The sequence below is a fragment of the Taudactylus pleione genome, unplaced genomic scaffold (assembly GCF_031769625.1).
Source record: "Taudactylus pleione unplaced genomic scaffold, aTauple2 ptg000205l, whole genome shotgun sequence".
Lineage (NCBI taxonomy): Eukaryota > Metazoa > Chordata > Amphibia > Anura > Myobatrachidae > Taudactylus > Taudactylus pleione.
In genome coordinates this window covers 1,924,475-1,950,297 of record NW_028284607.1, presented here as the reverse complement: position 1 = coordinate 1,950,297, position 25,823 = coordinate 1,924,475, and the positions used below count along the sequence as shown (strand labels likewise).

The 25,823-nt window shown below is 47.2% G+C and overlaps 1 protein-coding gene across 1 annotated transcript in view; it reads right to left on the bottom strand.

Annotated features, from left to right (window-relative positions):
* Positions 1-3,335: 3,335 nt before the first annotated feature.
* LOC148517944 (clathrin heavy chain 1-like) overlaps positions 3,336-25,823 on the bottom strand; it is a 90,911-nt gene continuing 68,423 nt past the window's right edge. The window contains exons 29-32 of the mRNA XM_088477835.1: positions 18,953-19,123; positions 18,295-18,516; positions 18,019-18,094; positions 3,336-5,856 (exon numbers count right to left, since the gene is read on the bottom strand). Of these exons, the coding sequence (XP_088333961.1) occupies positions 5,720-5,856; positions 18,019-18,094; positions 18,295-18,516; positions 18,953-19,123 (606 nt within the window). The 3' untranslated portion in view covers positions 3,336-5,719. The remainder of the gene's footprint in view (positions 5,857-18,018; positions 18,095-18,294; positions 18,517-18,952; positions 19,124-25,823) is intronic.

Genomic DNA, 25,823 nt, shown 5'->3' with positions numbered 1-25,823 from the left:
GGGAAGTTAGAGTTAGGCTCCCTCCCAGGAGATTTAGGTTTAGGCTGCGGGGAAGGGGGGGTTAGGGTTAGGCACTTACAGGGGGGAGATTAGGGTTAGGCACCCCTAAGGGAGGGTTAGGGGGGTTAGGTTAGTTAGTACTACCCTTAGCTGCTGCCGGGATCTTCCGGCGTCGGGATTTGAACGTCCGGCGGTATTTCATACAGATCCCCACTCCTTGTCTGGTTTATTATGCTTACCAAGATAGATAATTTAATAGAAAAATATACACTTTGAATCCAACAGTGCATTTTAATAAACTTGTAGAACAATCTGTTTCAGGAGTGCACAACCTTTTCTAGCCCAAGCAAGGGCACATTGGGAGATAGTACTCATTGTTTAAATATGTAAAATACGTACAATTTACAACACATTCTCTTCTACCTTCATAGGATTAATAAGAAACTAGACACTTTGATTCAGACCCAGCGCTCGCTGGGTCTGTGGGCGTTTTTGTTTTTTGTCTTCAGGCCGCTCGCAAAGCTGTGGGTGTAGGTATATAAGGTTATACATGGGAGATATAGTTGTCACAGAGTTCTGACCTATACTAAAAACAGACTTGATAAGACGTTTGGGCTTTAGTAAAAGCTGGTTAAGGGTTCCTGGGGTTATGGCTGGAGAGTGAGGATGGGCTCCATCTATTTGGCCCATTTCGGGTCTTCAGCCTAAGAACAGGCTAATTAGTACTTGCACCTGTAAGAGGCTGATAAAACAGGCAACAGGCTTGTTAAGAGACACTGTGATTTACTGACCTTGAGTACTGTGCATATGCCGATGTTTGTGGTAGGGGCATTAGGTCCTACCATGGTTGAGAGAGAAAGAACCTGCTTATTTATTTAGAGCCGCCCAGACAGGCTAGAATTTAGTTTTCTGTTTTTCTTTCACTGTACAATAAACTAGCTTCTGCAAATTACACTAAAACCCATGACTGGTGTGTTGTTTCCTGGCTGCTGTGTGTTTTGAAGTGCCCATCTCCCCCAGGAGAGAGCATCCCTACCTTCATCGCCTCACAATCAATCAATATAATACAATATATAAGAATTGGGCAACTTATTTGGTCTATTGTTTTACACCTTTCTTGCACAGTGAGCGGAAAGGGCAGAGTCTCACTAGATAATTATTGCAATATCCATTCAATAGCCCATCTATTGCACAACTAAACCAACATAAAAAGATGTATGGACTCAGGGCCTGATTCAGACCCGGTCGCAAGCGCTGAGCGCTCGCAATCGGGTCGATGGTGGCCCAGAGCGCATGCTCGAGACCCGGATAGCGACGGGCAATGTGTCGCTCCGGGTCTCGCATCAAAGGGGGCGTGCTGTCGATGTTTAGTTACAGCACGCCCCCTTTGGTGGGCGGGCCAGGGGGGGTGGCTGCCCAAACGGTCAGTGGAGAGATTCCGGCTCTGTTAGAGCCGAAATCTCTCTGGGGCTTGCGGCAACGAGACCCTACCACAAGGGTCTCGTTGCAAGCCCGATGGTCGTGATCTCGACCATCTTCTTGGCCGCTCGCTATAGCCGTGGGTGGTCACCCACAGCTATGCGAGTGGCCAGGAGGCCGTTCTTAAAAAAAAAAAAAAGACCGGCCCTGATTCAGAGGGAGTGCTCTGTCAGAGCGACCGGCTCTGAATCAGGCCCTCAATTCCATATAAGAAAGATGTGCAACACCCTAAACTTCAGCATCAATTTTATAGCAGGCTCACACCACTACACTCACCCTGTCACACCAACCTGCACTCACAACACAAAGCGGAAACAGGTCACTTTCGCTATATACAATATCAGTATACACTTTTATGATTATCATCTACAGGTTGTTCTAATACTGCCCACTATAAAGCAGCCATGAGAACCAGGCGGTATATTTACTGAGCATCAGGTTTTTAAAATGGCATGACTATTGAATGCATATATTGTATTCAACATGTTTGCAGTTTTGAAAACCGAGGCGCTGTAAACACACCCTGGTGTTGACAATTGGATACAATAAAAGGTGCTCTACACATAATCAAATGTACCTTAAAAACCAAAAGAAAAAAAAAAGGGCAAACAGAAAAAAACCCTCATACACTACCATATTGTAATGAACCTTCTTACACTGTGAAATCTACTTGTACCTGCATCAGTCATATAGTACGGCATGCATGGAACAAAAGCCCTTTTCCATGACTAAACCCTTGCTTCCAATTCTAGTAAGCTGCTGAGGCAGTCACACATACTGTACCATGTTAACCACTTAAATGGCAGCTTAGAATTCGATGCACCTACACTAAGCTAGACTTTCCCTGACATGGTCACATCTGATGCGACAGTGTCAGAAACACCAACTGGTGGCTGCTGATATTCTTCCTTTAGCTACCGGGCTCATAGTTCTGCCAGCCCCTCCGATCCCGCGGCTCAGCCCCAGTTTCGTCCCGCCCAGCTACAATAAAGGCTGATCCTAATAGAATTGCCCACACAGGGGCCTCAGGGCAGCTGCGGCTTACCACAAGTTTTTGCCAGGGCCACACAGACTGTAATCGGCAAACCTAACAGTATCATCCACCAGTCCGGGCTCACTGTCACCCCCTCTCCCACGCAGCAATACAGGGTGGTCCTCGGGAACACTCACCCTCTGCAGCTGGCCTGTCCTCTTGCTGGACTGTGAAGTCCTTGGACAAGCATAAAGTATAACCCTAAAGCAATTTTTAAATGTAAAAACTATTTTTGCCATAAATTATTTTTTTTAAATCAAATTATGTAAAGAATAGCTATATAAACCTGATGCAGTACAACTTTATTAAACACCTGCACATTACTTATTTATTATATGGAATCAGGTTTAAATAGCTATTTTGCACTATTAGAAAAAACAACAACAAAACAACCTGTATTTTAGTATCACTGTAGAGAGGTGCAATGATGTCATTCATCTTTTAACCCTTACCCCAGTGATTCCCAAACTGGGTGCCGTGGCACCCTGGGGTGCCATGGGGCACTCGCAGGGGTGCGACTGGATGGTAATCTAGGACCAAATTAAATTATTTATGGTCAACGTGTGAATTTCTCAATAATAAAATTTGGCCTAGGGGTGCCGTGAAAACAATGATGATAATCTAGGGCACCGTGATTTAAAAAAAGTTTGGTAAGTACTGCCTTACCCCATAAAATAAAGGAAAAACAAAAAGCAAACACCTTAAATAGAAATGTCAATGTCCAATAAATTAGCACTTTTTCCTCCTTCTGCTGGCCTACACTATTTTTTCAACTTTTCTTTAAACTGTTAATAAGAAATATTGCCTTCTTAGAATGCACATACATGATTTAATATTTATCATTTATTCAAATAGAGGTCAGAAAATACTGAACAATTCTCATTGTCATTTTGAATAGCCCATTTGTCGGTACATTTTTTGTGATGTTCCAGTTTTGACCATTAAATTAACAGGCAGAGTACATGTAAATCAGCAGCCATGGCATTTTGTGCACAAAATACAGCAGAGACAGCACTTCTCGGCTTAAACACTTATAATTGAATGTCTGGTTCATAATATTCATGAATAGCACAATATTCATAGCGATAACTTAGAGAGAACATTCTAAATTCATTACATACGATGCTATTAAGAGTATGATTTGATAGACATGGCACAAAGAAAACATGGAAACATTGTAATATTGCAGAAAACAAAAAACATTGAGGTGGTGTGCAACTGAGCACGTAGAAATAAGTCCCAATTTTAAAATGAGAGAGAGGTGAGGAAGCTACTGTAATTAAGACGCGTTGTCTCAAGAAGCATATCTGTACTACTTAAAACTATGGTATCCAGCACATGTCAAAACCTGACTGAGCTTCTCCAGTCTGGCTCAGAAAGACATTGTTCTAATGGTCCAACTTGCAATACAGGGATAATATGAAGGGAGCAAGTAGATTTTTGGACCCTTTCCACAAGCAATGGAGCAGTATTCCTAACCGCACTCTTGGATTCTAAACAAAGTGCATTATTCTGGAACATACTGTAACATGGAAACTTAGGGGTTACATTAAGAAAGCTACACATAGCCTGGTTTTGCTTCTCTGTTTTTCAACAAGACATTGCATAAATTGTAAACCTTTGACTATCCCTTTACCGCAGAGTGCCATGATCTGAACAAAAATAATAGTGTATTACCCGGTGTTTTTACTTCCATAAAACAAGCCATCTAAAAACAGAAAAAGTTATAGATATTACTTCCTGACACCCCCCCCCCCTCCCCCTTTTCCCCCCAAAAGACATGCACCACCCAAAACAGTACATGGAGAATATACGAGCATGTATGGCAAAGTAATAGGTGGGACTGTCTCTCCTGATGTGATCTAGTAGGCTCTTTGTGCAATACATTTAATAAAACATTTCTTTTTACACAAAAATAATAGTAAACCACAACACAAAAAACTAATTTAGGATGCATCAAGAACATGCGTTGTCTCTGACGCAGGTTTTAAACAAATGACCAACTTGAAAAGTTAACACACACATGAAAACTCTATGTACTGCTGAGGAGGAGCCGTGTTAGTAAGTGGGGAAGGTAAAACATTTCTCAGCACCCAATTCATGAGACGTAACAATTCTGGACTATTACCAGTGATTTATCAGCATTTTTACACATTGGCTCTGTGATCTGATCCTGTTGTGTCAGTGTTTGTTCACAATTTTAATATAATTGGAGTAAACATTATCCCTGAATGGCTATAATGAACTGCTGGTATGTTATTTAACCCTATAGATACTATAGGAGCCCCCAACACAGACAGGAGGGTGCAGTGAATCAATACACCGTGCAAAAAAAAGCAGCACAAAAAAAAGAAAAAATATAAATTCTTGTCGAATCTGTTTAAAAAGAATAAAAAATAGTAAGAGAAAATGAGGAATTCAGGATACTATCATGCAGTATTGCTGGAGAGAAGGAGCTAATAAGATAATATGTAAACTTTCCTCAGTAAACCAGTCTGATCAAACACACAACAAGTTCAAATTGTTTAAATAGGTTTATACATTTACTGTATTTAATATTAATATGTATTGTAGCAGGCCAAATTTGCAATACAAGCAATGCCGGTGTAACACAAGGCCAACTATACAAGCTTTAAACATACTGGAGCATGTTTGCTAAACAGTGCTTCATTTTTTCTCAAGCACCCCCTCACTAACACAACATACAACAGAGGTGGCAAATAGGAGGTGATAATGAGGAGAGTAGGGGTTTTGTGGGAAAAAGAGATGGTTACACCAGATGTGATGTCTGCTGCGTATCTGGGGGAATGAAAGAAAATAGGGATATACACCTGGCATGGCTGTCCATGTTGACATCCTAAGGTGAGTTAGATGCAGCGATTGGTAAGGGCTTGTGTGTGGGAATGGAGCTGCCATGTTGAGTTCCTCAGTATACAGTACAGGATGATGCCTTTGTAAGCAAGGGTAAGATTCATCAAATCAATAAAGACAGCAGCTCTAGGCCCTTCCTCTCCATACAAAGAAATAAAACATTGTAATGAAAATATGGTAGTGAATGGCCAAAAAGCTGCCGTTCCTAGATAAGTCTGTAAGAGAAAATGTAATAAATAAAGGTGTCCAACATGAGATACAGTCAGCTCCTGAAGTGTAGGCTAAAAGCACCCCCTCCTGGTGCATTCCAAGTGAGAAGGAAGGACACTGTAGAGTTTACATGTTGAATCCGTAACCAGGAGAAACAGAAGGAGGAGGCTGGGTGAATGTTGATGGTGGGGTGTATCCATAAGCGAAGGCTGGTTGAGGTGGCACCACTCCGCTTGGACCTGCTGTAAGCATCAGCTGTTGACCTGCAAGTAAGAATTTCATTGAAACGTCATTATTATGAGACAGACAACTCTCACTCCAATAACTTGTTCCCATTTTCTTTAAAACGCCAGGCAAACATTTTATATGTTTTTTCTAGAGGTGGTGGTGGTAGGGGTAATAAATGACAGAATGTTTGGGTTTTATATCTGGTTGCAGAGCAAGGACCCAAGATTGTACTGAAGAATCCCAACAATATGCAAATGTGTCCATATAAACCAAGCCGAAATACGCCATGTGGTGTGAGACGCCTGGTGCGAGCCTCTTTTTCGCCAATGGGATGTGACAAATCACTTTATGAGACTGCACTGATTAATTTGATATGCGACACTTGAATATCTTGGTGTGGTAGTCTGTACACAATGGAATTTGGCATGAAAAAAGGTGCTTAGCACTTCGTATACGGATTCAGACTCAGTCGCACACATGTACAAGTGTTGCATTATCAAATTAATCAGTGCAATCTCGTGAAGCGGTTTGTCACATTAGATTGCGACGAAGACACATTTTCGGATGAAAATGACGGTCGGCACAAGCTGAGCTGCTCAAGGCCCGACGCGCCGAGAACCTTTTTTGATGCGACAGCAGTAATACTGTAGGAGGACACATCGGTACTCCAGAGAGTTTGTTGTACTTCTGCTGCTATTTATCTGATGGAGCCAGGGGCATATCCAGAGGTATGGGGGCCCCATAGCAAAAATTCCATGGGGCCCCCATAGGTCTAGCTATGCCCCCCCTCCAGCCCCGCGCTACTCACCTGAGCTCGGCGTGCCACTCCATCTCTCCTCCTCACTGAAGCTGGGAGGAGGCACGGATGTGGTCAGCACAGCCACACCTCCTCCCAGCATCTCTTAGTGAGAGACGTGTCAGAGGAGGGGGGCCCGCAGCGCCGATGATCCGTGCAGCCAACTGCTCCCTAGTCACAGGCTGAAGTGTGCCTGTGACTAAAAAGCAGTTTGGAGGAGGGATCATAAGCGGCTTTTTGCCTTGTAAAGCCACTGAGGTGAGCTGGGTGCAGGGGAGGCGGGCCCCAGAGCAACCACACCCATGGTAGTTACGCGCCTGGATGGAGCCTTTACCGCCACCCTTTCTTAAGTCATCTTCAGATGACACTAACGCAGCTGATTGTATGGAACGGATAGACATTTATGTCTCTAGAAACTTTCAAATTGTTATATGATATGGTGTCATTATGATTACAGCCTGGGCCCTTAAGGCGAAGGGTCTATTTTATCTCCTTTCGCCATGTACATAATTTACTTACTTAGATCACACTCTCTTTGTATTACTAATACACAACGGCTATTGTCTGAAATACTTGTTGCTTTACTCTGGAGGGCACCAGCTGGCGTTGATCCCTTGTGTGGTTTTACCTTCCTGGGAGTGGATTATGTAATCTGATTTTCAGGTCTGCAAGCATATTAACACCTCTGTTTTGGAGGAATTAGAGGATTTGTATTTCATCTACAAGCGATACAGTAAAGGGGGGCTGCAGTTCCATAGGGAGGGTCAGCTTTACAAAGGAAAAAGACTGTTAAAGGGCCGGATGAGATTTTAAAACCATGAAATTAAGTGGTTGTAAAAAAAATCAGAGATATGGTATAACATACCTTAGATAACTCCTTTTCTTCGAGGTCTATAGGGTCCACAGAATCTACCTTGCATCAAACAGCTCTAGCTTTGTAGCTCCCAGAGTGCACTGGTCCTCCTCCCTATATACCCCGCCCCTAGCCACAGGCATTCAGTTTGTAAACAAGCCTAACGGCGAGAGACGGAAAGAGGAGAAGGAAGTACATGGCACACAAGAAACACTCAACATACAAAGAGGAATTCAGTGATACGAAAAAAGTAAAAGAACAGATCCCAACTGAGGCCAGGTGCATCAGGGAGGGTGCTCTGTGGACCCTATGAAAAGGAGTTATCTAAGGTATGTTATAGAATAACTGATTTTTTTCTTCAGGGTCCATAGGGTCCACAGAATCTACCTTGGGGACGTCCTAAAGCAGTTCCCTTAAGGGTAAGGATGCTCCTGCGCAGAGCAGGAGAATCCGCCGCCGAAAGGAAGCATCCTGGGAGGCAAAAGTAGCAAATGCATAGAATTTGATAAAACTATTGATTGAAGACCAAGTGGCTGCCTTGCAGAGCTGTTCAGCCGAGGCACCATGTCCTACAGACCAAGTAGAAGGTGCTGTCACCTTGTTTGGGACAGGGAGACCAGCCTGTGTATAGACCTGAGAAACAGTTGTACGCAGCCAGTGAGCTAAAGTCTGCTTATTTGCTGGCCAGCCTTGTTTGTGAAACCCATATAACACAAAGAGCAAATCTGATTTCCTGATTGAGCTGGTACGATCCTAGTAGATACGAAGGGCTCGAACCACATCCAGGGAAGCTTCACCTGTAGACAGGTCTGAAGACTGAAAGGCCGGAACTACATTCTCCTCATTCATATGGAAACGGGAAACCACCTTAGTACGGAAGACAGCTCTATTTTGATGGAAAATGAAATATGGAGAGCAACATGACAGAGCTGCCATAGCGATAGCGAGGAGAATAAGCGTCTTCGCTGTCAACCATCTTAAGTCCACCGTATCCAAACGTTCAAAGGTAGCCGTCTGCATTGCCCTGAGAACCAAAGTCAAATCCCATGATGCCACCGAAGGGACAAATGGAGGTTGCAGCAAGAGAACCCCCTGCAAAAATGTTCTAACATCCGGCAGAGGGGCAATTCTGTATTGGAACAAAGCTGACAATACAGAAACCTGAACTCTCAAGGAAGCCAGACGAAGACGTAAGTCTAATCCCGCTTGAAGAAAAGCAAGTATTCTTGCAACCTTGAAAATCTTAGGGACATATTTTCTGTGAGAACACTAAAGAAAAATTTAATGCCAAATTCTGTAAAAGATGCGGGCGGAAGCAGGCTTCCTTGCCCTCAGCATTGTCTTAATCAGAGAGGCCGAAAAACCTTTGGCCTTGAGGACGGCAGACTCAACAGCCATGCAGTCAAAGCCAGTCGTGGTAAATTCATATATAGGCAGGGACCCTGCACTAGCAGATCCGGCCGTAGAGACAGTGGAAGTGGACCATCTATGGATAGACAAGTCAGGTCGGAGAACCAATGCCTCCTGGGCCAGGCAGGGGCTATTAGTATTATCTGCCGCCTTCCTGCTTGAACTTTCTGACGACCCTTGGGAGGAGGGAGATTGGAGAAAACCGGTATGCCGATCTGAAATCTCATCTCACCGCCAGAGTGTCCATGAAGGTGGCTGAGGGGTCCCTTGTTCTGGACTCGTACCTGGGGACTTTGTGATTGTGACGTGACGCCATGAGGTCTACGTCCGGTACTCCCCACTTGTCCACCAGGAGTTGAAAGACATCTGGATGAAGTGTCCATTCTTCGGCATGTATGTCCTGGTGACTTAGGAAGTCCGTTTCCCAATTGAGAACACCTGGGATGAATATTGCCGAGATTGCTGGTAGATGGCATTCTGCCCACAGCAGAATTGCCGCCACTTCCTTCATGGCTGCCAGACTTAGTGTGCCTCCCTGAATGTTGAGGTAGGCCACTGCTGTCGCATTGTTGGACTGAATCTGGACAAGCCTGCCTTGTAGGAGGTCCTGCGCCAGTATAAGCGCTCTGTGCACTTAAGGCAAAGTGATCTCCAGGCTGCAACTGAAGTTGCGGAGACCCTTGAAGCCAGAATACCTGCGTCAATGACCGCTTCCCCCATATACACAGCTGCTTCTCGCATCTGCTAGAAAAAAAGACTGCTGTTCTCTGGTAGCATCAGTACCTTCCAGAGCAGTCATCCGTTCTTCCATAGCTTTCGCTACCCAGGCTACAGCCATAGCTGGTCTGGTTATAGCTCCAGATGAAAACTTTGATTTCAAATAATTGTCAAGTTTTTTTATCTGTAACCTCTTTTTAAAGGTATATTAATTGGTAGGAGACTTTCCTGAACCGTCCATGTTCCCTGGAAGATGTGGTGACCGGTCACCGCTCCCGGTCCTCGCAAACTTGCGTCGTGGTGAGGAGTACCCAATCTGGGACCAATAACGGACGACCCATGTTTAAATGAGTCATCTACAGCCACCAAGCGAGGGAGAGCCGATCCTCTGGTGAGATGCAGATCATCTGAGACTTTATCCGATGATACTGACCATCCCAATCAGCCAGAATCCAGTTCTGCAGGGACCTAGAGTGGAACTGGGCATAAGCTACCATGTCGAATGTGGATAGCATGGAGCCCAGCACCTGCAATGCCAAGTGTATGGACACACTGTGCTTGCAAAGAGACTGCGCATACGAGACTGTAGTGCCACAATCTTGTCCTCTAGTAGAAGAATCCTCTGTCCCAGAGAATCCAGCAGCGCCCCCATGTGCACCATCTGATGGGTTGGAGAAAGAGAGGACTTTTTCCAATTTATTATCCAGCCGTGCTCTTGTAGGAAGACAATGGTCATCTGGAGATGACATTGTAATATCTCCTGAGATTGTGCTACTATCAGGACTCCTTGTTGTCTGAGATGAGCAGTCATGACTGTCATTATATTGGTAAATACCCGGGGAGCTGTGGCCAGCCCGAAGGGTAGAGCCTGAAATTGGTAATGTTGCTGATCTACCACCAATCTCAAAAGTCTTTGGTGGGATCGTGCAATCGGAACATGCAGATATGCATCCTGTATGTCCAAGGAGACCATAAAATCCCCAGGCTCCATCGCCAGCATAATTGACCGTAGGGTTTCATACGTAATTTTGGCACATGGATGAACCTGTTGAGAGACTTCAGATTCGGGATAGGGCGATGTGACCCATTTGGGTTTTGAATAAAAAAAAAAATTTGAAAAATAACCCTTTCCCTGTTGCGTCACAGGAACGAGGACTATAACTCCTGCTTCCAGGAGGGCCCCAATAGACTCCCTGACAGGGTCTAGAGGAAGGTTTGTATTCACAAACCTCTGAGGGGGATGCCTCAGGAACGTGATGGCATAACCCTGAGAAACCAGCTCTCGAACCCAGGCATCCGTAGTTGTCTGATACCAGGCCTGGGAGAATTGTAAAAGTCGGCCTCCAATCCTGAGACCCCAAAGGGGGAGGCCCGGCCTATCAGACAGTAGACTTACTATCTGGTTTGGAGGCAGGACATTTGCTTGACCAAGATTTCTTGGGTTGACGTGTCCTGCGGGCATGACTGTCTAGAGGAGGACTGACCCTTCGTCTTACTCTGTGGGCGAAAGGACAAAGTTGCCGACTGCCTAAATTTAGGGGTAGTCGCGGATGGCAATACAGCCGACTTCGGTGTTGCCAGAGAAGTCATCAGTGCTGGTCCAAACAGTATCTTCCCTGCAAAAGGCAAAAATCCAAGAGCCTTCTTGGACCCTGCATCCGCCTTCCAGGTCTTAAGGCAAAGGGATCTCCGGGCTGCAACTGAAGTTGCGGAGACCCTTGAAGCCAGAATACCTGCGTCAATGACCGCTTCCCCCATATACACAACTGCTTCTTGCATCTGCTAGAAAAAAAAGACTGCTGTTCTCTGGTAGCATCAGATAGAGTACCTTCCATAGCGGTCACCCATTCTTCCATAGCTTTCGCTACCCAGGCTACAGCCATAGCTGGTCTGGTAATAGCTCCAGATGAAAACTTTGATTTCAAATGATTGTCAAGTTTTTTATCTGTAACCTCTTTTAAAGAGGATGCTGCAGGAATGGGTAACGTAGCACTCCTAATCAACCTTGTGACATGAGCGTCAATCGTTGGTGGAACTTCCCAATTGTTACAATCACCAAGTGCAAATGGTTATCGAGAGGTTATATTCCTTGTAGCACGAAAATGCTTCTCAGGAGTACTCCATGCCTCAGATATAAGATTCGTCAGTTGCGCAGACAAAGGAAAATAATCTTTAGTCACATTCTGATGCCTAAAGACCACCTTGGCTGTCTGTGGGACCTCCTCTTCCTCTATACTGAGGATAGATCTAACCGCTCTCACCAGAGAGGGGACATCCACAGAAAATGATAGTCTTCTTCCTCCGAGTAAGACCCAGAACTCTAAGTTTCAGTCTGAAGAGGAGCCCAGGTCATCATGAGGCAATTGATAGGAACCTCTCTTATGCCCCTGCTTTGCCACCACCTGTCTGTCTATCTGGCTGCTGAGGAGCTATAGACGGCATCATACTCCGACTAGAATGAGCAGTAGAATCAACCCAACAGGGATTCATGGGGGGCATATACATAGAAGAATGCCACTGCCGTGAATACCCCATAGCATGGGGAAATACCGCAGCCAGAGCCCACGCTTCTGCGACTTTGTCCACTAAGGGCGACAAAACCTGATACCACCCGGGTGGTTCTAGCGCTGGAGCTCTAGATGTACTCTAGATGTACTGTTTACAACAGAGGCTACACAATCAATCCAGGTTAACATCCTGCTCAGATAGGCTTGCCAAACAAGATACACATGATCTGAGTACTGGCATATCATTCTCACCTACACCTTTAGACATGACAAATGTATAAATGGTATAAGGTGTACCAGTATAAATGCAGTGCGACTCCCTTATCAATGAAACCCCCCACACCTTTCAGTGGGATGAGGAGAATCACAGTGATAGGTACAACTGACAGTTTGAAACAAAACAGCAGTACAATACAGAAGCTAGCATTAAAGTCACATACAATGCATAAATACGCACAATTGCTATTGCAAATGGTACTCTGAATCAACTAGCCAGACCTGGAGGGGTAATGGTAGGATATAGAGTGCTGTATACCAGGCCCAAGGGAGAGATATACAGGGAGACAGACTCTTCCTAGTCAAATATAGCAAACCAGCCGCTGAACTTCGTACCGGAAGTTGCGTCTGATTTGGGGGAGCAGCAGCCGGGGGATCGCCTTATCTCCACTAAGCTGCGATTTTGACGGCACGGGTACGTTGGCCTCATAGTAGTAGACGCTAACTAGTGTGCTCTAGTGCGCCCACTACCCATCCCCAGCGAAAGACGATAATGACCCGGCCGCCTTAGCGAGAACACATCACAAGAGGCCTTCACCCGCAGCTGCACCCGAGGCGTCTCCTACACCGGATGCTAGGACTGCCGCGCACTTACCTATCATCTCCGTGTCAGAACTGCAGTCCGGGCCTCAGCACAGGTGCTAGCTAAGCCACGCTGAGGCCTGCCGAGAACCTCAGGGCATATAGCGGTGCTGGTGTTTTCGGCCCGGGCGGAGGTAGGAGTCGCCGCAGTACCTGCGTCTTTAGCGGCGTCTGGTACTGATAAACTCGGTAGTTCAAAAAACTAAGTAAATCAAAAAATAAAAAAGCCTGGGACTGCCTAGACAGTCCCGCTGTATAACAGGTGCGTCTGGATACTTGCCGCGCATCACACAAAAAAATTGAATGCATGTGGCTGGGGGTGGGATATATAGGGAGGAGGATCGATGCATGCTGGAGCTAGAGCTGTTTGGTGCAATGGATCGTTTCCACTAATACCCAAGGTAGATTCTGTGGACCCTATGGACCCTGAAGAAGAAAATACTGTATACAGTGCATCCGGAAAGTATTCACAACACGTCACTTTTTCCACATTTTGTTATGTTACAGCCTTATTCCAAAATGGAGTAAATTAATTTTTGTCCTCAAAATTCTACACACAATACCCCATCATGACAACGTGTAAAGTTTTTTTTTTTTTTTGAGAGATTTTTTGCAAATTTAATTTAAAAAACATCAATGGTCTTCAGGGATGGGATTACGAACTGGGGGTGTATTGTCACTCTCATAAGCTTTGGCGTTTACGTTGCAAAACATTTGAAATCTATACATATGGAAGATAGCACACGGCCTTTTCCATGAAGCTCAAAATTGAGCTCAGGTGCATCTTGTTTCCACTGACCATCCTTGAGTTGTTGCTACAGCTTAATTGGAGTCCATCTGTGGTAAATTCAGCTGTTTGGACAAGATTTTGAAAGGCATACACCTGTCCGTGTAAGGTCCCACACTTGACAGTGCATGTCAGAGCACAAACCAAGCATGAAGTCCAAGGAATTGTCTGTAGACCTTCGAGACAGGATTGTCTCGAGGCACAAATCTGGGGAAAGGTACAGAAAAATATCTGCTGCTTTGAAGGTCCCAATGAGCACAGTGGCCTCCATCATCTGTAAATGGAAGAAGTTCGGAACCACCAGGACTCCTTCCTAGAGTTGGCCGGCCGTCTAAACTGAGCGATCGGGGGAGAAGGGCACTAGTCAGGGAGGTGACCAAGAACCCGATGGTCACTCTGACAGAACTACAGCATTCCTCTGTTGAGAGAGGAGAACCTCCCAGAAGGACCACCATCTCTGCAGCAATCCACCAATCAGGCCTGTATGGTAGAGTGGCCAGACGGAAGCCACTCCTTAGTAAAAAGCACAAGGGAACCCGCCTGGAGTTTGCCAAAATGCACCTAAAGGACTTTCAGACCATGAGAAACAAAATTCTCTGGTATGATGAAAGATTGAACTCTTTGGCGTGAATGCCAGACGTTATGTTTGGCGGAAACCAGGCACCGCTCATCACCAGGCCAATACCATCCCTACAGTGAAGCATGGTGGTGGCAGCATCATGCTGTGGGGATATTTTTCAGCGGCAGGAACTGGGAGACTAGTCAGGATAGAGGGAAAGATGAATGCAGCAATGTACAGAGACATCCTGGATGAAAACCTGCTCCAGAGCGCTCTTGACCTCAGACTGGGGCGACTGTTCCTCTTTCAGCAGGACAACGACCCTAAGCACACAGCCAAGATATCAAAGGTGCAGCATCAGGACAACTCTGAGAATGTCCTTGAGTGGCCCAGCCAGAGCCCAGACTTGAATCCGATTGAACATCTCTGGAGAGATCTGAATATGGCTGTGCACTAACGCTTCCCATCCAACCTGATGGAGCTTGAGAGGTGCTGCAAAGAGGAATGGGCGAAACTGCCCAAAGACAGGTGTGCGAAGCTTGTGGCATCATATTCAAAAAGACTTGAGGCTGTAATTGCTGCCAAAAGGTGCATCAACAAAGTATTGAGCAAAGGCTATGAATACTTCTTATATACATGTGATTTCTTAGATTTTTATTTTTTTTTATTAAATATGCAAAAATCTCAAAAAAACTTTTTACACGTCGTCATTATTGGGTATTGTGTGTAGAATTTTGAGGAGAAAAATTAATTTATTCCATTCTGGAATAAGGCTGTAACATAACAAAAAGTGGAAAAAGTGAAGCGCTGTGAATAATTTCCAGATGCACTGTAGTTTAGCAAGTGTAATGTACAGAATACATTATACTGTAAAAAAGTATTTCACCAAGAAAGGGAACCTGGGCTGTGCATAATAGCATACCTACACCCATAGTCCCATATAACTAGTCTTTCTACATGACATCACTTCAATAACTCTTGATTCTCACCAGGGCACTTCCCCTCCCCTCTTTTTCCTCTTCCTGTTGCCCCCCTCCATTACTAAATAACCTCGTTAACAAACTCTCCAACTCTTTTCACTCCGAGTCACACTTTTTTATATGCTTGTTGTGTAAATACTATCATAGGTTGTGCATCTATCTATCTCCTTTTAAGATTGGCGCCAACTGTGACTGCTGGCCCCCAGATTATCAGATGCTAGTGCCTGGATGACTGAGATGGGACACTGTTAATGGTACAGAGGTCCGCAATAGTGACTGTCCTCTGCTCATAATAAGACAGATGCAGGGTGAGAGACCGGGGAGTGGTCATTTATAATTGGTAAAAATAATCTTAAGGAAAAAAAAAAAAAAACTACACATCCATGCCAGTATGTTACTTACAAATTAAATGCAATAAACACACACTAGTCGACAGAAAGGAGAGCCAGGCAGCGGCTGCAAAAGGATGTGAAAGGGCCACATTACAAAGGATGATAGAAAAACTAGGTTTACTTTCAGAAGCAAAGATGTATAGAGGTGACCAATTTATTCTTCAGAAATATACTGAAGGCCATTACAAAGATTTGCTTAATAAATGTTTTGTACCATGCTTCATAAAGAGGAGAAAGGGTCATCAACTGAAAGAAGAACTGCCTCACCATCAGCACAGAGAGGTGTCCTCATACACCTATAGCATTTGGCCATATGGTGTGAGATGCCTGTGCTGTATACTCTCCCTTATTTGTACAACCTGTACCTCAATTTTGCCTCTTAGTTTGCAAATAGTGTATTATGTACTCCGCATTCGTTTTTTTTGTTGCATAGAAATTGGTGTAAAGTCAAAGATTGAGCATAACAAAGCATGGCACATGGGTCACTTATCAACCCTGTAGTTTGCCTTCACACAGACTGCATACTTTTCCTCAATTTTGCATCTTAGTTCGCATATAATGTACTATGGGCCTGATTCAGAGAAGTACGCCGATGACACTGCAGCTGCGTCTGTGTATGCAGCTAATATGCGAAAATATGCAAATGTCATAGCAGCTGAGAGTTGTGACAACCACCTGTGGCTTTGCAAATCCAGGCATCTGCATACACAGATGCAGCAACGGTCGCAGATCATTTGACTGTGACTTTCCTAAGTCTATGGTCCCGCAGAATGGCCGTAGGAAGTGAGACGCTGGGGCTGTGTTCGGGATCACAGAGACAGAGTGACACGCCTGCATTTTTGCCGCCACTCTGTTACCTCCCCCCAAACGCTGCTGGCCTGTCAATCACAGTGCGAGTAAAAAGTTGCAGTGAGCAACTACGGTAAAGTATTTTGACAAGTATTGCTCAACTGTGAAAACTCAGGCCCTACGTACTTAGGTTTAGGGTTTTTTTATCAAAGGAGATGGTATAAAGATGCAGATTAAGCATAACAATGCCTGGCGTGGGTCACTTGTAGTGCACCTGTCTCTCGCCTGTTTAACATGCATTGTGTACTTTTTCTTCAACTTTGCTACTTTTTTCCTTGATTGTGACACTTTTTCCTTAGTTGGTGGCTTAGTCTTCTTATAGTGTACTATGCACTTAGGATTAGTATTTTGGCACTGCTAAGTAGCAAAGTCTGTGGTGCGCTATTCAGCACGATTTGAGGATAGGTGTATGTGGGTACATCTGTAGTAAGTGAGTAAGCTGTGGAATTCCCTACTATATGAATTGGTCATGGCAAATTCTCAAACAAGATACAAGATATGTAGTGTTCCCGCTAGGATGTTTTAGCAGGGCGCCACACCCAGCCCGATTTTAAAAGGGCAAAATGCGCCCCTGCCCTTCTAGCTGCGCACAACTAAAACAGCATGCTCAGAGCCTTCCCAACCGGCGGGCCGCAGTGTTCTGCGGGTGGGAAAAGACGAGGTGAATGATCACCGCCGGGTGAACAGACGTCATGTGCATGCGCAGGGCATCTATTCACCGTGAAGGGAGAGGTTGGGGGAAGCCCAGCACCTCCGTAAGTGCTGGGCATGCCCCAAGTGTGACAAATTAGAGGCGTGTCACAAGGCCACAGCCCCTCGCTAGCCACACACCCTTTTCGGGATCGGGCGCACAGGCTCCCTACCTGCTACCCCAGCGCCCTGCCCAGCCTGCAGTCTAGCGGAATACCCCTTTCACACAGAGATTTGGACCTGGGATATTGCTGGGGCAAGCCGGGTCTTGTCTGTGTGAAAGGGTCTAGCTGGGTCTAAATTGCTAGGGTCTCGACCCTGGTCATTACCAGGATTATTCCTGGACTGACCCAGCTAGCCTGCGGCTGGGGAGCAGTCACCACCCTCTTCTCATTACAATAACTTTGTGTGCCCAAAAGAGTAAATTTATTATGACGCACACAGTTTTGCGGGGCTGACACAGATTGTGTGAAAGGGGTCGACCTAGGAATAACCCGGGACCAAAGTGCAGTGTGAAAGGGGTGTGTTCAATAACCGGGGAAAAAGCAGGGTGAAGTCCAGGCTTTGGTCTGAAAGTGGTATAATATGTAACTATAATAAATATAGAACTTATCGGGCTGATTGATTCATGGACTTTATCCAATTATCATTTGCTATTCATAAGGCTAAACTGGCAACTGACTGGGGGTGGTTTGTTTGGTCTTCTTTCAGAACAACACAATTAGAATTTATGAAGTGTAGATCTGGATAGATCTTTGTCCTTTTTCAACCTTAATAACTACGGCTTTTGTTTACTCACCAAATACTATAGGAGTTGGCTCTGTAACTTGCTCCTCCTCCTTTCTCAAACTCTCTGCAGCATGTAGCTTATCCACCTGTTGAAAGATCATATAACAATGAAAGACCATGTCCTCAATCAGCAGGGTATCTCACTGCTCTGTACAGAACTAACTGATGTCTGGCTGTTGGAGGCTGGCGGTCATGTAGACATCATGATGTTTTACACATATATTTGACAGCTGTATGCAGTTTTCCGAAGCCAAGAAAATACCCCACAAAAATATAGAATACTCACTTTGCTCAAGTACTCTCTCATGACCTGGATAAAATAAGGCATGGCAAACTCCATGATGTTGTGTCTCCAAGCCAACTCTAATACAATGTCTGGGTGCAGCAGGTCATAGCAAGTGAAGAGAGTTGCAGCAAAACACTCGCGTTTCTCCTCCTCTAGAAACCACTGAAGCAGCTTCTCCGCCAGCTCTGTATCTTTTGACTCTGCGGCATACAGCATTGCGTCCTGTGAAGGTGCAGGATTGTAGGAATGATGAGCCTCGGGCAGTTATGTCAGATCAGTAAGTACAGTTGAGTTTAGTATATTTTGAGAAGTAAAATAACTTGTACAGACAGTAGCAACACAGATCATGCATTAAAATAAAGCAGGAATGACAATATATGCAGGGTATTATATATAGGATGTGGTGTAAGAACTATGTATCAATAATCTTGTGTATATAATGAAGCCTGTTCTAGGTAGGATTGCAATCTTACAAAGCCAACAAAGGGAATCTCTATGCCAATGTATGAATCCATATACAGTATATATATTTGTATGATAGCTACAAGAAAAGATTTCTCAAAAAAGTTATTTTAATATATGTATAAAGAAGTATAGAAAAAACACGTCAGTATCTCTGTGCATGTGTGTTTTATGTTAGAGGTTTGTTTCCCCCCACCTTGTACAATCGGTCCTTCTTGCACAGCTCGACACTCTGCTTCCAGCGGTTGTTGCCCTTGTACAGATAGGCTGCAATCCTTCGGAACTCAATCAACTCATGTTTCTCCAGCCGCTGTGCCAGGATGATGTTATCAAAGTTGTCATATGCATCAATGGATGCTCTCAAGCCCTGTGAAAAGATAACAAGAGATATGGTAAGAACTTACCTTTGTTATCTCTGTTTCTACGAAGTCCATAGGGTCCACAGGGTTGACCTTGGGGTTATAGCTGGAACAGGATCCATGGGCACCACACAGTTAAGCTTTTAGCTCCCAGGATGCACTTGGGTCCTCCTCTATACCCCGCCCCCGAGCCACAGGCACCTCAGTTGGTAAGCAGCCTAGGCCAGAGGAGAATATGGAACAGAGAGAAGGAAGACTGGAACACACAAGAAACCATACTCACAGCAATAGGAGACGGAAAACCGGTGACCAGCCACACAGCCCATTTGAAGCCAGGTGCGTCAGGGCGGGCGCCCTGTGGACCCTATGGACTTCGTAGAAACAGAGATAACAAAGGTAAGTTCTTACCATATCTCTTGTTTTCTACTTCAGGGTCCATAGGGGGTCCACAGGGTTGACCTTGGGGATGTCCCAAAGCAGTACAACTAAGGGCGGGGACGCTCCTGTGCTGAAAGGAGTACCCGGCGCCCAAAGGATGCATCCTGAGAGGCAAAGGTGTCAAACGCATAGAACCTCAAAAACGTTTGAATTGAAGACCAAGTGGCCGCCTTACACAGCTGAACAGCAGAAGCGCCACGTCTAGCAGCCCAAGAGGGACCCACAGAACGAGTGGAATGAGCCTTAACAGAGGCTGGCACAGGTAAGCCCTCCTGTGCATAAGCCTCACAAATAACGGAACGAAGCCAACGGGCTAACGTTTGTTTGTTGGCAGGCCAATCCCTCTTGTGAAAACCAAAGAGGATAAACAAGGAATCAGACTTCCTAACCGAAGCCGTCCGGTCTACATAAATTCTAAGCGCCCGGACCACATCTAAGGAAGTCTCACCAGCTGAAAGATCAGGGGACTGAAAAACTGGCACAACAAGTTCCTGATTAATATGGAACTTCGAGACCACTTTGGGCAAAAACTCAGGACGAGTGCGGAGCACCGCTCTGTCCTGGTGAAAAATCAGGAAAGGAGGGCGACATTAAAGCGCCCCCAATTCAGACACCCTCCTGGCCGAAGCAATTGCCAGGAGAAAAACCGTCTTAAATGTCAGCCACTTGAGCTCCACCGCCTCAAGAGGCTCAAACGGAGGACCCTGCAGGACCCGTAACACCACCGCCAAGTCCCAAGGAGCCACAGGAGGCACAAAGGGAGGCTGGATCCTGAGAACACCTTGGAAAAAGGTGTGAACGTCTGGTAGTATTGCAATCCGCCGTTGAAACCACACGGACAAGGCGGACACATGAACCTTCAGAGATGCAAGGCGTAAGCCGAGATCCAATCCTGACTGAAGAAATTCCTAGAAACTCGGAACACCTGAGGATCATAAAGTCTGGACTCACACCACTGAAAGTAAGTGTGCCACACTCTGTGATAAATCCGTGCTGAAGCAGGCTTGCGTGCCCTGAGCATCGTACCAATAACCGAACTGGAGAAGCCCCGAGACCTCAAGACGGCTGTCTCAAGAGCCACGCCGTCAAAGACAGCCGACCCAGATCCGGGTTAAGGCAGGGCCCCTGAGACAACAGGTCCCGACGTTGAGGAAGAAGGTACGGAGCGTCGATGGAGAGGCTCCTCAGATCGGAGTACCAAGGACGTCTGGGCCACGCCGGAGCTACCAGCACGAGCATGCCGCCGTCCTGCTTGAATTTCCGCAGAACCCGAGGAAGCAGGGATATCGGAGGAAACAGATACGCCAGGTGAAACGTCCATGTCACCGACAGCGCGTCCACCAGACTTGCACCTGCGTCTCTTGTCCTTGACCCGTAAACGGGCAACTTTTGATTGTGACGGGAGGCCATCAAGTCCAGCTCCGGCAGTCCCCACCTGTCCACGAGTAGCTGAAACACCTCTGGGTGAAGCGACCATTCCCCGGGATGCACGTCGTGACGGCTGAGGAAGTCCGCCTCCCAATTGAGGACTCCGGGGATGAAGACCGCCGAGATCGCTGGAATGTGACCCTCCGCCCAAGACAGGATACGAGACACCTCCGACATCGCTGCCTGACTGCGAGTTCCGCCTTGGTGATTGATATACGCCACCGTGGTGGCGTTGTCGGACTGCACCTGTACCGCCCTTCCGTGAAGAGCGGGGCCGGACGACTGCAGGGCCTTGTATACTGCCCGCAGTTCCAGGATGTTGATGGGGAGAAGTGCTTCTTCCGCTGACCAACGACCCTGAAGCGACAAAGAGCCGGTCACTGCCCCCCAACCCCGGAGACTGGCATCCGTCGTGAGCAGGACCCAGTCCGGGATCCAAAATGGGCGCCCCTCCACCAGATGAGCTGTCTGAAGCCACCAAGCCAAAGATAGCCGAACGTCCGGAGACAACACCAGCACCTGAGAGCGGATCCGGTGAGGTAACCCGTTCCATTCTGATAGAATCAGCCCCTGCAGGGGCCGGGAATGGAACTGGGCAAATTCCACCATGTCGAATGTCGACACCATGGACCCCAGAACTCTCATAGCCGAATGGACCGACAGGCGGCAACGGCTCAGGCAACTGCGTATCCGCAGCTGTAGTGAGGCGACCTTCTCCGGAGTCAGGAAGATCCTTTGCTGACGCGAATCCAGCAGGGCTCCCAAATGAACCATCCGCTGTGATGGAATCAGAGAGGACTTTTTCCAATTTATCAACCACCCGTGCGCTTGCAGGCAAGCGATCGTCAGGTGGAGATGTTGAAGCAGTACCTCCGGGGAGCTCGCCAGCAACAGGAGGTCGTCCAGGTACGGCAGCAGCCGTACATTCTGGTTCCGAAGATGTGCGGCCATGACCGCCATAATCTTCGTGAACACCCTCGGTGCCGTGGAGAGACCAAAGGGTAGCGCCTGGAACTGATAGTGGTGTTGAAGGATAGCGAACCTCAGATACCGCTGGTGTGAAGATGCTATCGGAACATGGAGGTAGGCGTCCTGGATGTCCAGGGACACCATGTAATCCCCCGGTTCCATCGCCAGAATGATGGAACGTAACGTTTCCATCCTGAACTTGGGAACTCTGAGGAATTTGTTCAGAGACTTCAAGTTGAGGATAGGGCGATGAGAACCATTGGGTTTCTGCACCAGAAACAGAGACGAATAATACCCCGTCCCTCGTTGTGATAGAGGAACGGGAACAATGACCCCTGCTTTCAGCAAGGACTCTATAGCCTCCTGAACCTGTAACGCCTTGGTCTTGTTCTGAGAAGGACTTGTGCAGAAAAACTGGTGGGGTGGTCTGTGCCGAAAAGACAGGGCGTACCCCTGGGAGACCACTTCTCGAACCCAGGCATCCGTGGTGGTATTGTGCCAGCACTGGGCAAATAGAAGAAGTCGGCCTCCCACTCTGAGGTCCCCCAGAGGGAGGCCCGTCCCATCAGGCCGCAGGTTTATCTTCCTGCTTGGAAGAAGGGCGCCGAGCACTCCAGGCTTGCTTCTTGGGTTTAGAGGCCGTCTTACTCGCAGACTGTCTCGGGAAGGACTGACCTTTCGCCTTACCCTGAACCCGTAAGGAACGAAAAGCCGAACTCCGAACCTTAGCAGGCAGTGCCGCCGAAGGGAGGAAGGCCGACTTGGATTTAGCCAGGGTGTCCACTATTTTGTCCAAGTCCGGACCAAATAGTAATTCCCCATTGAAAGGTAAGGCCTCCAGACCTTTCTTTGAATCAGAGTCCGCTCTCCAGGACCGCAACCATAAGGATCGGCGGGCAGACACCGCTGCAGCCGATACCCGCGAGGTCAGCAGACTAGCATCTAAAGAAGCTTCTCCAATGTAAGAAGCGGCGTCCCTCATTTGTCCCAACAACGCCCGCTGGACATCCGGAGCGTCGTCCGGGAAGGTATCTTCCAATGCATTGGCCCACCCCTCAATGGCCTTGGCCACCCAGGAAATGGCCATGGACGGTCGGGCCACCGCCCCGGAGAGGGAGTAAATAGACTTTAAGCAAGTCTCAACTTTCCTGTCCGTGGGATCCTTCAGCGAGGATATCGACGGTAATGGTAAGGTGGCGCCCCGAGTTAAACGGGTGACATGGGAATCCACCGCCGGTGGAGTTTCCCATTTTTTACAATGTGCCTCAGGGAAGGGGTAATTAGAAGCCAACCGCTTCTGAGGAAGGAATCTCTTACTGGGCGCCTGCCAAGCTACCGCCATATGATCCGTCAACTGATCCGACAGGGGAAACACCGCAGAAGCCACCTTAGTTTTTTTGAAACTAGGAAACTTCGACCTAGGAACCGGTGCCTCATCCTCTATAAGAAGAATAGCTCGCACCGCCCTAACTAGTGCTCGCACATTAATGGACGACTTGGTATCCATTTCCTGGACCGAGGCGTCCGAGTCAGTGTCATCAGGGACCTCCCCATCATCTGAGGAACCCTCTGAGTCCGATACCTGAGCAGCCCGTGTCATGAGTGGGCGTTTAGAAATCCTAGAAGGCATGTCAGTCTGCAACATTGACTGAAAAGCCGAGGAAGCGGCCGCCAAATTTTGCACGGAGTTGGAGAGCACATCCACCCATGGTGGAGGCGTCGCCATAGGGGCCTGAAAAGGTACCACAGGCTGCTGCGGCACAGGGGAAGCCTGTATATACATAGGCAACCCCGCATAGGGACCAACTGATTGAGACCCAGGAGGACTCCGCAATAACTTCGGGACACCCGGGGAATGGGGGATGGTCGGCTGGGGCACCGCCCTAGTAGGGAGAGCAGTCGGGACCGACAGACGGTCCGCAATAGACACCAGCACTTGAGAAAACATCGCCCACGGTGGTTCCTGCACCAGAGAAGGTCTGGATGGGCCAGGAGCCACCTGGCATCGACTACACAGGCCATCCTGTGACAGCGTCCGCAGGAGGCCAACACCGGAGCCACTGAGCGCTCAACCTCCTCGTCTGACATGACAGAATATATTATATATCTGGCACCAGGGTAGAAGTGAAACGCACTCACCGGTGTGCTGAACAACAGCCCACAATATGGCACTGAGTAGCACACTACTGTATGTGACGGACCTCACAAATACGTGATCTATATAAGTGAGGTCAGTAGAAACGCCCCTCCCCCACACACCTGCAGGGCTTGTAGGAGAAGTAAAGGGATAGGTATAAGCTGACAGTAAGTAGAAAATAAGCACAGACAGGCAGCACTAGCAAAAAGTCACATACCATGCAGGAAGATATACTCACTGCACCTTTACACTACAATCAACCTGCCCAGATTCAGTGTCTGGGAGGGCTATAGTGCTGTGTACGCTGTCCTTAATCAGGGGAGAGGTACACAGGGGGACCGGTCCGCGTGCTCCCTGAGATCTGCGCTGCCACTGTGGGAAAATGGCCGCTGGAGACCTCAGAGGAGGAGTGGCCGAGGAATCTGCAGCTCAGCGACGCCAGACTGCGTGCTGAAAGGCGCGCTGAGCTGAGGGGAGGAGCCGCTGACAGGGAAGGCTTCCTCCCCTGGCTGGCCATAACCCCAGGGATGCTGGCTTCCCGCTTGCCGGTTATCCCTGGTGGTCTAGTGGTCCCACGGGTTATGGGGGGGGGCCCGCCGCCACTGCCAGCAGCCTCCGGTCTGTCCCCAGGACCGGAGGCTAAAGGACTGCATTTAAGGCATTCCGCGCGCCGCCGCTAGCCAGCGACGCGCGGCTTACCTGCATCCCCGGCGACTCCGGCAGCAGTCCTGGGAGGTAGACAGAGTCCGGCTAGTACGGACTCTGTCCTCCCGCCGCGATCCCCAGATCAGTACTGGCGTCGCGGCGCCAGTCGGGGATCAGAGCGGCAGCGTGGGCGTCTGTACAGACAGCCCTTCGCTGCCGTCTGTAGTAAAAATAGATTAAAAATAAATAAAATTTAACTTAAAATAAAAAGCTTCTGGGGGCTGCTCCTGCAGCCCCCCTGCGCGGTGACCGACTCCGGCCGGGCACCAGCTTACACTGAGGTGCCTGTGGCTCGGGGGCGGGGTATAGAGGAGGACCCAAGTGCATCCTGGGAGCTAAAAGCTTAACTGTGTGGTGCCCATGGATCCTGTTCCAGCTATAACCCCAAGGTCAACCCTGTGGACCCCCTATGGACCCTGAAGTAGAAATGAGCTTACTATCTGGCACTCTAAGTATTATATACACCTTGAGTGGATTAAGGCAGGGAGTGTAGTGATATATGCCATAGTATATTGAACTGGAGGTAATTTCTGCTCACTAAGCACAAAGAGCATTCAGAGCTCTTCACAAACATATCTGGTCCAAATACTACTATAATTTTTTTTCCTGAACTATATGGCAGTGAACATTTTGTCTTGTTCAACTGTCCTAAAAGGCTTCTTTATAACATTAGTGAAGATTTATTTTCCTACCTAGTCATTACTAGTATAAACCGGTATTTATTAGGGATGTGCAGGCTCGGATAGGTTCGAGTTTGCACGTGGAGTTCGGATTTTCCCCTCCAAAAAAACGGAACTCAGAACGAGGCAAAACGTCATCTTACATGGACGAACATCATCATTCCTGGTCTTTTGTCCAGGAATGATGATGTTCGTCCATGTAAGATGACGTTTTGCCTCGTTCTGAGTTCCGTTTTTTTGGAGGGAAAAATCCGAACTCCACGTGCAAACTCGAACCTATCCGAGCCTGCACATCCCTAGTATTTATGTACTTATGTTAAATCCATTTCTGAAAATCCAATGGGGAATACC